Below are 12,858 nucleotides of genomic sequence, written 5' to 3' on the forward strand. Positions count from 1 at the left end.
TCCCAAATGATGAATGGGAGAGCAGACTTCTCACCGGACCAACGTCCCAGACTCCTCCCAGTCCAGCAATCACAAACGCCCAGGAAGGTCTCTAAAACATTCCTGAAAAACCACCATGGGAAGAGACTCTTGTTATCTAGACCTATTGCCAGAGACATCCGAATAATCCCCATTCCTCTGACACAGCATGCCCAACTGCAGAACTCTCAAACGAAATAGAACGAGGGATGATGTCCATGGAAGCACCATCATACCAATTGTCTCCATACACTGAACCGCAGATGCCGAACAGCAGACTGAAGAGAGAAGGATTTTGGATTTTCTGTCAGCAGGATTTTCATCAATAGGGAAACTATTATAGTCTCTACGCAGACTACCCTGTAGCTGAGACAAGGGACTTCTTTCCCGGCTCCACTTCCAAACGTGAACGAAGCAAGACAACAGAAACCATCTAATGAGATTTAGCTTGAAGAAGGATGGCGCCTAAACCAATAGGTCGGCCAATAGGCCGCCACTGGCAATCCCAGATACTATTGAGAAAACTCAGGAAGCTTTGGCAAAGCCATTGTTTTACCACAAACTGAAAAAGTTTGGTCAGAAAGTAAAAATCAAAAGTCTAATAAGAACCCTTTAATGGGAACCTGAGAGTACGCATCCTTTAGGTCTAAGGTCATTACAAAACTGACCCTCTGCATCAAGGAAGAATGGAGCGAATAGTCTCCATCTTGAAGAACAGTACTCAGAGAAACTGTTTAGACAATTCAGTTCCAAATTAGATCAAAAAGTTCCCTCTGTAACCACAAACAGAAATGAAAATAAACAAACCCCTGTTCAAGAACTGGACAATCACTCCTAGGGAGGAAGATCCTGAACACATTACAAGAACGCCTCTCTTCTTATCTGACTACCTATAATCTTGAGAGGTGAAACCTGCTCCTGGTAGGAAGGGATTGAATTCCAAATTGAAACCCTGGAAAACTATATCAACAGCCCCTTAGTGATCTAGGACCTTTCGTATCCAGGCAAAACAAAAACTGAGATAGACTGCCCCCCATAGGATCCGATCCTGGTTCGGGGAAAACCCTACATGCTGAATGAGAGTTAGCTGAGGGTTTCTTTAACGAAAGACAACATTAGCGACAGAAAGAAAAACTGAGCTTTTCTCTGGAATAAGACCAGACGTCGCACCAAAGGATGCCGCACATGTCCATAAAGGTCTCCATCCCAAAAGGAGCATCTATCTTTAAGTACCATGCTGATAATAAAAGCAGACAGTTTATTACAGACAGGAGATGAGGAATACTTGCCTTCTCCCATACCCGAGAAATTATCCTAGCATAGTCGACAACAGGAGAAATCTTTTCCAATGAAACCTAGCGTATATAAAAATTACTAGATTCTTGAGGAGTGACGACAAAAGAGTCTAAGTCTACCAAGAAGTCAACCCCTCCTACATAACACTAAAGGCTTGACTCTGAAGAGAACTACTTCAGCACCAGATGAAGGAATTATACTGTCCGAATAAGAGATTTAACCCTCAGATGCTAACGACTATCCTCATCAGACTATAAGGAAAGCAATATGTATAATAGTAAGCGGAGCAGAAACCTTACTATCCGATTTATTAAATTTCCTCTAACGATTTCTCTTTAATACAGGGAAAAACAGATAATGCCACAGATACCAGAAGACACCTAGGCAGCAATTCTGCAACAAATAACTCCTCCAGGAGATTGAAAGGAACTTGGGCCGTTTGAGGAGAAGCTGTGGCATTAACCTAAACAGCATCATCCAGGGAGACATGAGGCTAAAATAATTTTGAAAATAATTATTTAAAAATGTTTAAAATGGTTGATGGATTATAAATATACTTAGGAACAGACCTCTGTTCCATTCTTTAGCAAAAAAAAAATATAACATTTGCTTATGTGAAGGAACTCTAACATAAACAAGGGATATGTATGAGACCTATGTAACAATCCAAAAAAATACTACTGCTTAATGTTTAATACACTTCTCCTACCTGTCTTGTGCAGGGTACATATATAAGTAAAAGGGTTAACATGCATCACACCGCTTCCTAAAAGAGCAGCATAGGATACCCCAACTCGGCGACATTGCTTCTCATAAGGCAATGTGTGTTCCCAGCTATGCAGTTCCTTAGAAATGGCACCCTATGCTCTCTCTTCTCAGTCATTATTAGAGGAAGCTGCCCAAGTACAGATTAAAAACTCAAATTAGATTTAAGCCCCAAGGTGCTTAACCCCTTCCTTACTATGAAGGAGATTAACCCCTAGTCTCCAAGTCTCATGACTAATGTGCCTGCATACTCAGGATTTGTCCAATTAACAGCATGGGGTCCTTAACCCCATCAGTGCCAGCCTTCTAGCCCCAGAAGAACAAAGGCGCTTACCTGCATTCTAGCCGTCCGCTTTTTCACACTTGGCGTCCCAGTGAACAAGGTACCTGGTTGGTACCGAAACGTTTGGGAATATGCCTTTTTAATGCAGCTTTAATAAAAGTGACATTTTATTATACCAGAAAATCCAGTGAGTGTAGTGTCTATTTTGGAGTGAAACTGATATAATACATTACACAGCACCCTTGTATTCATACTATGGATTTCAGAGTGCACTGGCAACAAACTATATATTTATTTATTTTCTCCCCCATAGTCCAAGGACATTTACTTACTTAAATGTGGCAAGTATCAGGGTGATTGCAATAGCACTTACTGGAATTTATTTAAAATCTTAACATTTATTAATTTAATACATAAAAAAATTACATGCCCATGACCCTAACGGGTATCTTTATCAAATGGATTAACAGATGGATTAAGAAGTCTAGTGTCAAAAGATACCATCAACATAATACCATAATTTAAATTTAGCAGATAAATCCCTTTCCTTCCGGATAGGAAGGAGTCCACGGCTTCATTCTTTACTATTGGGAAATACAACACTTGGCCACCAGGAGGAGGCAAAGACACCCCAGCCAAAGGCTTAAACATCGCTCCCACTTCCTCATTACCCCAGTCATTCTGCCGAGGGAACAAGGAAAAGTAGGAGAAACATTAGGGTATAAATGGTGTCAGAAGAATAAAATAAATAGGGGAACGCCCATAAACAAGAAAAAAAAAACGGGGGGGGGGGGCGTGGACACTCCCAATCAGGAAGTAAATTAACTTATCTGGTAAGCATAAATTATGTTTTCCTTCCTAAGATAGGGAGAGTCCACGGCTTCATTCCTTACTGTTGGGAAAACTATACCCAAGCTCCAGAATGAATAATGGGAAGGAACAAAAAAGGAAGAGGCGGACCCTATTCTGAGGGCATCACAGCCTGCTAAACTTTTCTCCAAAAAGCTCCTCCGGGCAAAGCAAAAACATAAACTTGTAAAGCTTTGAAAAAGTATGCAAGGAGGACTAGGTAGCCGCCTTACAAATCTGATCCATAGAGGCCTTGTTCTTAAAGGCCCAAGAGGAAGCCACTGCTCTAGTGGAATAAGCCGTTATCCTCTCAGGAGGACGATGTCCCGCTGTCTCGTAAACCAAGCGGATGACACTCCTTAAAGTGAAGGTCAGTTTTATGCAAATGTACTGCACAAATTTACAGATTAACATATGTGCATTAATGTCGCCAACGTTATTTTTCAATATTGTTTTTCACTTTTGAATAAAATATAAATATATCATACCTCCGTTTTACACAGCGACTCCTCCACCACTTCCTTATTTTGCACTAGTGACTTAGCGAGCGGTCCCACACGCTCACAATGTCACTTACAAGCTCATGCACACTAGCTCAAGGAAAATGCGCATGCGTATGTTCTCCGCAATCGCGCATGCGTAAAAATGTTACTGTCCGTAGCAGTGATACATAGTATTCAATGAATAAAAACATTAATTCATTGATTGCTATGCGATCGTGTCACTCGCTATATCTTTGTGAAGACTCAAAGCACTTTTTTTTTTTTTTTTAACTGCTGCCCACCAATTGTTAAGGCAAATATATATATATATATATATATATATATATATATATATATATATATATATATATATATACACACACACTACATACACACACAGACTAGCCTTTATTAAACAATATTACATCTGTACAAAATATATAATCATTTACTAATACATAAGTAGTGTTTCTATAATAAAGTGTATTATATGTATATAAGCTGATCATCAAAAAAAAAAAAAAAAAAACTTTGGTGAATTATACGAGGTTTTATATAACATATTTTTGCTAGTGACATTTAGAAATGTTTTCCTTGCCATAATAATTACCCGTAAATAGAATTACAGTGGACAATATATTTTGATTCCTTTCTTCTAGCGCGATCGATCGTAGTGACTGATTCAATATATCCAAAAAAGAATCAAGCCAAATACGCATGCGCGTCTCATGCACGAACATGATGTTGATGACGCTTGCCGGTCTTTAACACATGCACAGAAGTTACTAATGACGTGGGGAAAAAGGGGCTGAACGCCCTGGGGGGGAAACAGGGATTGGCTATTACAGCATGAAAATCTGTCAATCATTATTGGCAAGATGGCGGGCGGACAATACAAGTACAACGGGGGCGAATTAAAAGGTGAAAAATATAATTTGCTGACAATTTTTTCGTAAATTCATAAATGAACATCAATGTTATTTTTAATTATCAGTAGAAAGCAGTGAGCTGATTGATGATGTGATCTGACACAACCACAGTAAGAAAACCTAATTTAGTACGTAAATCTGCCTTAGCTGCATTAAAAAAAAAAAAAAAATCAGATAAGGAGGCTCACATTGCAAAGCCGAGATCTCAGAAACTCTGCGCGCAGAGGCAATAGCCAATAAAAAGAGAACCTTCCAAGATAACAATTTAAGGTCAACAGACTGCAGAGGCTCAAACAGAACCTATTGCAAAACCCAAAGAACAAGATTTAGGCTCCAAGGAGGAGCCCCAGATCTAAACACAGGTCTGATCCTAATCAAAGCCTTAACAAAGGACTGCACGTCTGGAAGCTCAGCCAGTCTCTTGTGCAATAAAACCGATAGGGCAGAAATCTGTCCCCTCAGGGAACTAGCACAAAGGCCCTTCTTCAGCCCATCCTGAATAAAAGATAAGATTCTGTCAACTTTAACTCTATGACAGGAAAAACCACACTCTTCAAACCAGAATAAGTAGGTCCTCCACACCTTGTGGTAGATACGCTGAGTAACTGGTTTACAAGCTTGAATAAGAGTATCAATGACACTCTCAGAGAAACCGCTTTTGGCTAGGACTAAGCGTTCAATCTCCATGCAGTCAGCCTCAGATAATCTAGATTTTGATGAACAAATGGGCCTTGTATCAGCAGTTCTCTGCGACAAGGTAACTTCCACAGAGGACATCCCACTAGATCCGCGAACCACGTCCTTCGCGTCCACGATGGAGCAATCAGGATTACCGATATCCGCTACTGCTTAATGCGGGCCACCATTTGAGGAAGAAGCGGTAATTGAGGGAAAAGATATACGAGTTTGAACCTCCAGGACACTGCTAGTGCATCTGCTAGATACGCTTGGGGGATCCCTTGACCTCGACCCGTACCTGGGTAGCTTGGTATTGAGACAGGACACCATGAGATCGATCTCCGGCGTCCCCCACTTGCTGCATATCTCTGCAAACACCTCTGGATGGAGAGACCATTCCCCTGGATGGAAGGATTGCCTGCTGAGAAAATCCGCCTCCCAGTTGTCCACACCCGGAATGTGGATCGCTGACAGCAAACAGCTGTAGGCCTCCGCCCACTCCAGAATCTGAGATACTTCCTTCATCGCCGAGGAACTACTCGTAAGCCACCAAGGTTATATTGTCCGATTGGAATCTGATAAACTGGGACGAACCCAGAAGTGGCCTAGCCGTCAAGTCCTTAAAGATTGCCTATAGTTCCAAAATATTGATCGGAAGGGAGGACTCCTCGTGAGTCCACAACCCATGTGACTTCTTGGCACCCCAAACAGCTCCCCATCTGCATAGGCTTGCATCCGTAGTCACAATCTCCCAGGATGGTCTTAAGAAGCATGTCCCTCGGGACAGATGATCTGGACAGAGCCACCAAGAGAGCGATTCTCTTGACCGGCTGTCTAATACAATCTGTTGAGACAGATCTAAATGATAGCCGTTCCACTGCCTCAGCATGCACAGTTGTAAAGGTCTGAGACAGAACATGGCAAAGGGAATGATGTCCATGCAGGACACCATGAGACCAATCACCTCCATACACTGAGCCACAGAGGGACTCAAGGAGGTACAGAGGACAAGACATGCCGAAGTTAGCTTGCAACATCTCTGGCCTGTTAGAAATATCCTCATGGATATGGAGTCTATTATAGTACCCAGGAATTCCACCCTGGTACTTGGGATAAGAGAACTCTTTTCCAAGTTTATCTTCCATCCATGTGATCGAAAAAGACTGAGAAGGGACTCAGAGAATTCTTCCGGAACTGGAAGTGCTGGTCCAGGAATGCAAACCTCAGGAACTGAAAGTGTTCTATGTGGATTGGCACATGAAGGTCCAGAATTGGGCGGAAAGTTCCCTCCTTCTTTGGGACCACGAAAAGGTTTGAATAAAACCCCAAACTCTTTCTGTGATAGGCACCCGGACCACAACTCCTAAGAAGGATAGATCCCGAATGCACCCTAGAAAGGCATCCCTCTTTTCTGGTCTGGTAGACAGATTTGAGAGAAGGAATCTGCCCTTTGGCGAATGAGATTTGAAGCCTATTTTGTATCCCTGGCACCTGAAAAAAGAGACAGTCTGCCCCCTACATGATTCGATCCCGGATCAGGGAACGCCCCTTAATGCTGATTTGTTTTCGGCTGGCTTCTTATTCTGCTTGGATGTATTCCAGGACTGAGCCGGCTTCCAAGCACTCTTGGGATGCTCAGGCTTGGAGGAGGATTGTTGTCGTTGGGATTTGTCAGAACAAAAGGAACGAAAATTAGAAGAAGATTGTCGTCCCTTAGACTTTTTCTTATCTTGTGGTAGGAAGGCACCCTTGCCTCGGATAACCGTAGAAATAATGCAGTCCAGGCCTGGACCAAATAAAATCTTTCCCTTGAAGAGAAGAGAAAGGAGTCTTGACTTAGCAGTCATATCCGAAGACCAAGACTTTAACCAGAGCGCCTGGCGGGCTAGGACCGCAAAGCCAGAGGCCTTTGCATTTAGGTGAATAATTTGCATGTTCGTATCAAAGCTTTGAGAATTGCTGAATTCTTTTATCTGTAATTCTGTCTTGAATATCCTCAAGGGGAGACTCCACCTCATCGAGTTCCGACAAAGTCAGACCAGTAGGTAGCCTCTCCGGCAACTGCTGCAACTGCAGCCGCCGGTTGAAATAAAAATCCTGTATGTTGAAACATCTTTCTCAGAAAGGTTTCCATTTTTTTATCCATCAGCTCTCTGAACGAAGAACTATCCTCAAGAGGTATAGTAATACGTTTTAGCAAGCGTAGAAATAGCACCATCCACCTTAGGAATGGAGCCCCACAAATCCAGTTGAGAGTCCGGGACTGGGAACAACTTTTTAAAAGTAGACGAGGGGGAAAAGGAAGAGCCAATTCTTTCCCATTCGTTCTTAATAATGTTCGCCATCTTAAGCGGTACAGGAAAAGTCAAAGGAACTTTCCTGTCTTCGTAAACTCTGTCTAATTTAGGTATCATAGGTTCTTCAGGCAGCGCAGCCTCTGGAACCTCTAACATAGACAGAACCTCCTTTAATAAAAAACGCAAGTGCTCAATTTTAAACCTAAAGGACGGTTCCTCCGCAGCAGGAGGCTTAGACGCTAAGGACTCCGACACATAAAGTTTACCCACTGAAGCTACAGAGGTTAACTGGGACATAATAGCGAAATCTGATAAATATTTAGATGACTCTGGGTCAGGAGAGCTATGTTTAACCTTCTCTTGCGTTTGTTAGAGCAAAATAATGCACTGAGGGCCGCAGACACCGCCATTTGTAACTGCGCAGCAAAGTCCGCAGGAAGAAGGCCCCCCTCCGGATGGAGGATTAGCTGTGCTACGGGGAACTGCATGTGGAGTGGATAATGTAGCAAGGGTATTAATCTCACGGGACGCTGAGTCCTGAGAGGTAGACGCCTCAGAGGGACTAAGAGCCTTAGCAGGCTTGTCTCCCTTCTTAGACTTTATAACGGTGTTAAGGCATGTGGAACAAAATTGAGTGGGTGGGAAAACCATGGCCTCCTCACAATATAAACAGGTATGATTTAGTACAGGAGTACCTTCTAACATATCGGAGTCCTCCATAGCTCAGGTTATACCCACAGAAGGACACAAATAAAAATATTTTTATTATAGAAAACAACACCTTTATACTCTGAATGGCTGCGGCACTCAACACCTCCTAGACCCAGACAGTTAACAGAGGAAACGCTCTCCTCAGGTTCAAGTCTCAGCCGGAATGGAGGAAATGAACATAGCCCACACCCGGTCATGTGGAGTGCAACAGTACTTTCCCTGTTATTACAAGTACAGCAAGGAATAAGAACTGTGCAACACTTTCAAAAACGAATGTGAAACATGTTTGTTCCAGCCAAAAACACACAGTCCATCAGCCCAGAAAAAAAAAAAAAAAAAAAAAATCACACAAAGCAGCTGTAAATAATTAATACACTGATTAATTAACCCAAACTGTTTAATAAACCACCTTCAGAGGATATTAACCCTGGATCCTATCAAGGTATAAAGGAGCCACACTATGACCCTGTTGTAGCATTTTATGGACTTGAGTGAGAGAAAGCAGGCAGTGAAACTCGTCAACACTGATTACTTAGGAGCTGTTAACAGTAGTCTGGATGGTTTCGCAGAAAAACTTTCCCTGCATCTCCAGACTTTCATCAATACTCTCACTGAGAGGTTGACATGACTACTTAAAACTCCAGTCCTATCTCGAAGTGCAGATCCCCTTTGTCAGGACTCCCGAAATCTTCTGCCACTTCTCTGCCACCTCCTAACGTGACGAAAGGCAAAAAATGACTGAGGTAATGAGGAAGTGGGAGGGATATTTAAGCCTTTGGCTGGGGTGTCTTTGCCTCCTCCTGGTGGCCAGGAGTTGTAATTCCCAACAGTAAGGAATGAAGCCGTAGACTCTCCCTATCTTAGGAAGGAAACAGGGTTAATATTCAATACCTAAAAAGCCTATACAGAACGCTGACTCTGATACATAGTGAAGTGCAGTAGTGGAACCCATGGAACCCATGACCCTTAGGTCTGAGCCTGAGTACTTGTGTCACCCTTGTGTAACAACATAGTCAACACGGTAACCATCGCCAATCAAGATGAATGTAAACAAAGCTTCACATAGCTGTTTGAAATTTAACAGTTGTCATATCTCAGTATTACTATGCATGTTCATTCATTAAAGAGCGTGTAGGCGATATAGAAACTACAAAGTAAGGTGGCACAACCTATACCTAAAATATAGTTAAGAACATGTTATAAAAATATCGGACCCAGGTGAACTAAACAAATTCACAGCTATATGGTAGGATACACATATAAGGTATAAATCAGCGTAACTTAACCAGATGTTAATGTTAACCCTTCATAAAATGGGCAATTGTACAGTATCAGGATACAAAGGAGAACAGTACAAGCAAAAATAAAAGTAAAAAATCATTTTAATTGATGAACTGATCAGTTCATCAATTAAAATGTCTAATCTAGCCCACAAAAGGACAAATCCAACATTGTGTTCGGACATTTAGGATACACAGTATCTAATAGATAGATCTCCCAGGATATACACTTGGACAGAATATGCAAAAAGAATTTCTTATTAATAAATTCCAAACCTTAGAATTTACATAAGCATTTAACAGTATCAGAAAATGTATGGTGCAACATAATCCACAAACCCATTTTAAATGAAGACTTCAGACAGAAAATAACAAAAGCACTTACCTCAACAGATTTTTGTGGATCATTATCAATATAGCTATCAGGAAACGATCTGGAAAAAGATCAAATGATAAAGATAAAATGGCTATACCACATTATTAAAATCTCTCTCATTAGGTTTGCTTTCAAATAAACATTTACTGAGAAGCATTTTATATAACTTTTATGAAGGCACGTAAAAAAAAAAGGTTTTGAAGAAGAAAAGCTACTTATTTTTAAAATATTTAAACCTCCATTTGTAATACTGATTAATGAGCCACCTTCTTTAACCCTTTGGCTGCTAAGCCATTTCCCAACTGGGTGCTTAGCTGGATTTGTTTTGTTTTTTTGTTTTACTTTTTTTTAAATATATTTACTTTTTTCCAGATCCCCAAGACTTATACCGCAGCATGCCCCCATTTCCCTATATTGTCCATTGTTAATTTTAAATAAAGTTGCGCAGTGACGTCATGTCATAGCGCGTGAAGTCACCGTCCGAATTGTGAAGTCCCGGCAATGCCTCTCACTATTCTGGCCAGATCGCCCGGGTGGGAGTAGGTGGGAGCCCCCAGGATAGCCCTCAAGGTGGGTGAGTGCTAGCGACGGCTCTGAGTTCAATTCTAAGCTTAAAAATGTATTTAGTGTTGAATGACCCTTTAAGTAACCAAATATTGCTGGTTCCTGGATGAATTCCTTAAATGTTCTCGACAGAGATGACCATTAAAACCAAACTGCAGCCTACATCATGCCAATGTGACCCTTGTTCACCATCAACACTTATGGGGTCTCTCAGGGATAATTACAATTTCCTGTCTTGTTTGAGATTGGTGTAAAGTCAGTCAACTTCATACGATTATATGTACTGCATTTCCATATATGCCAACAATAGAAAAACATAACCAGGAGCATCAAAATTCTGATAAGTAATGCTACCCCAATAACAATTTAGCAGCTACAACAATTCTCTCCTGGGGCCTAGCTAAAACACATTGGGTGAGACAGTGACAAGTAGCTAGCTCACAGTGGTGCATTGCTTTTGAGCCTACCTATGTATGCTTTTCAACAAGGGATACCAAGAGAACAATGCAAATTAGATAAGAGAAGTAAATTGAAAATTGATAAACAAATTATGCTTACCAGATAATTTCATTTCCTTCTGTATAAGGAGAGTCCACGGCTTCATTCCTTACTGTTGGGAAATACTAAACCTGGCCACCAGGAGGAGGCAAAGAAACCCCAGCCAAAGGCTTAAATACCTCTCCCACTTCTCCCATCCCCCAGTCATTCTGCCGAGGGAACAAGGAACAGTAGGAGAAATATCAGGGTATAAAAAGGTGCCAGAAGAAAAATACAATTTATGGGGCCGCCCAACGGAAAACACGGACGGGGGCCGTGAACTCTCCTTATACAGAAAGAAATGAAATAATTTAAATTTTACTTCTTAATATAAGGAGCGTCCACGGCTTTATTCCTTATTGTTGGGAAACTTATACCCAAGCTCTAGAGGACACTGAATGATAACAGGAGGGACAAAAAGAGAGGTGGGCCCTAATCTGAGGGCACTACAGCCTGCAAAATCTCTCTCCAAGAAACATCAAACTTGTAAAATTTAGAAAAAAGTATGCAAGGAGGACCACGTAGCTGCCTTAAAAATCTGATCCATAGAGGCCTCGTTCTTAAAGGCCCAAGAGGAAGCCACTGCTCTAGTAGAATGGGCCATAATCCTTTGAGGAGGTTTATGTCCTGCTGTCTCATAAGCAAAGCAGAAAACACTCCTTAACCAAAAAGATAAGGAAGTCGAAGAGACCTTCTGTCCCTTAAGCTTCCTGGAATAGACAACAAACAAGGACGAAGATTGTCTAAAATCCTTAGTAGCCTGAAGATAGAACTTCAAGGCGCGAACCACGTCCAGATTATGAAGCAAACGTTCCTTCACAGAAGAAGGATTTAGACACAAGGAAGTAACCACAATCTCTTGATTGATGTTGCGGTCGGAGACGACCTTAGGAAGAAAACCTAACTTAGCACGTAGGACAACCTTATCTGAATGGAACACCAGATAAGGAGGCTCACATTGCAAGGTGGCAATCTCAGATACTCTGCGCAGAAGCAATAGCCAGTAGAAAAAGAACCTTCCAGGACAACAATCTAATGTCAATCTCTGCATAGGCTCAAATTGAGCCTGTTGCAAAACCTTAAGATCAAGATTTAGACTCCCAGGAGGAGTCTTAGATCTTAACACAGGTATTATCCTAATCAGAGCCTTTACAAAAGGACTGTACATCGGGAAGCTTGGAGAGCTTCTTGTGCAGTAAAACAGATAGGGCCGAAATCTGTCCCCTCAGGGAACTGGCAGAAAGAAGGATGTCCCTCGGGACAGAGCCACCAAGAGAGCGATTCTCGACCGGTTGCCCAGAGATCTGTTGAGACAGATCCGAATGATCGTCATTTCACTGCCTCAGCATGCACAGTTGCAGCGGTCTGAGACGGAACCTGGCAAAAGGGAATGATGTCCATGCTGGGCACCATGAGACCAATTACCTCCATACACTGAGCCACAGAGGGCCTTAAGGGGGTCCGGAGGGCAAGACATGCCGAAGCAAGCTTGCAACATTTCTGGTCTGTTAGAAACATCCTCATGGATATGGAGTCTATTATAGTACCCAGGAATTCTACCCTGGTGCTTGGAATAAGAACTCTTTTCTAGATTTATCTTCCATCCACAAGATCGAAAAAGAGAAGAGATTCCGAATGGTCCTATGCCAGACGAAAAGATGGTGCTTGTACCATAATATCGTCCAAGTAGAGAGCTACTGCTATACCTTGGGTTCTGGCAACGGCTAGAAGAGCCCCTAGAACCTTCGTAAAAATTCTTGGAGCAGTAGCTAGAACAAACGGAAGTGCAATGA

The 12,858-nt window shown here is 41.9% G+C and overlaps 1 protein-coding gene across 2 annotated transcripts in view; it reads right to left on the bottom strand.

The window, feature by feature from the left end:
* SUGT1 (SGT1 homolog, MIS12 kinetochore complex assembly cochaperone) overlaps positions 1–12,858 on the bottom strand; it is a 696,093-nt gene that overhangs the window by 669,827 nt on the left and 13,408 nt on the right. For both annotated transcript variants that reach the window (XM_053707955.1, XM_053707954.1), the window contains exon 3: positions 9,974–10,022. In XM_053707955.1, coding sequence (XP_053563930.1) covers positions 9,974–10,022 — 49 coding nt within the window. The remainder of the gene's footprint in view (positions 1–9,973; positions 10,023–12,858) is intronic.

Source organism: Bombina bombina, chromosome 3 (assembly GCF_027579735.1).
Source record: "Bombina bombina isolate aBomBom1 chromosome 3, aBomBom1.pri, whole genome shotgun sequence".
NCBI lineage: Eukaryota > Metazoa > Chordata > Amphibia > Anura > Bombinatoridae > Bombina > Bombina bombina.